This window comes from Myotis davidii, unplaced genomic scaffold (assembly GCF_000327345.1).
Source record: "Myotis davidii unplaced genomic scaffold, ASM32734v1 scaffold654, whole genome shotgun sequence".
NCBI lineage: Eukaryota > Metazoa > Chordata > Mammalia > Chiroptera > Vespertilionidae > Myotis > Myotis davidii.
Genome location: NW_006285795.1, coordinates 718,510 through 718,768, shown reverse-complemented (window position 1 = coordinate 718,768; position 259 = coordinate 718,510). Strand labels below are relative to the sequence as shown.

The 259-nt window shown below is 66.8% G+C and overlaps 1 protein-coding gene across 1 annotated transcript in view; it reads left to right on the top strand.

The window, feature by feature from the left end:
• The first annotated feature begins 24 nt into the window (after positions 1 to 24).
• The window catches only part of WNT16 (wingless-type MMTV integration site family member 16), a 9,989-nt gene continuing 9,754 nt past the window's right edge, over positions 25 to 259 (top strand). The window contains 2 exon segments of the mRNA XM_015559471.1: positions 25 to 36; positions 142 to 257. Of these exon segments, the coding sequence (XP_015414957.1) occupies positions 25 to 36; positions 142 to 257 (128 nt within the window).

The window sequence follows — 259 nt, the reverse complement described above, 5'->3', positions numbered from 1 at the left end:
GACGCACGGGGTAGGTGGTGGCACATGGGGTGCCCAGCCTCAGGGCACTTGCAGCCAAGGCGAGGGGAGTAGGGGCGGTGACCCTCGGGCGGGTGGCCTAAATGGGGGGAAAAAAACATCTGGGACTGGGGAGGAGAGCAGGCGAGCGACGTGCATGGGGGGGCGGCCGTTTCTTACAGGTGGTTGGGCATCGCCTCCTTCGGGGTCCCCGAGAAGCTGGGCTGCGCCAACTAGCGGCTGAACAGCCGGCAGAAGGAGC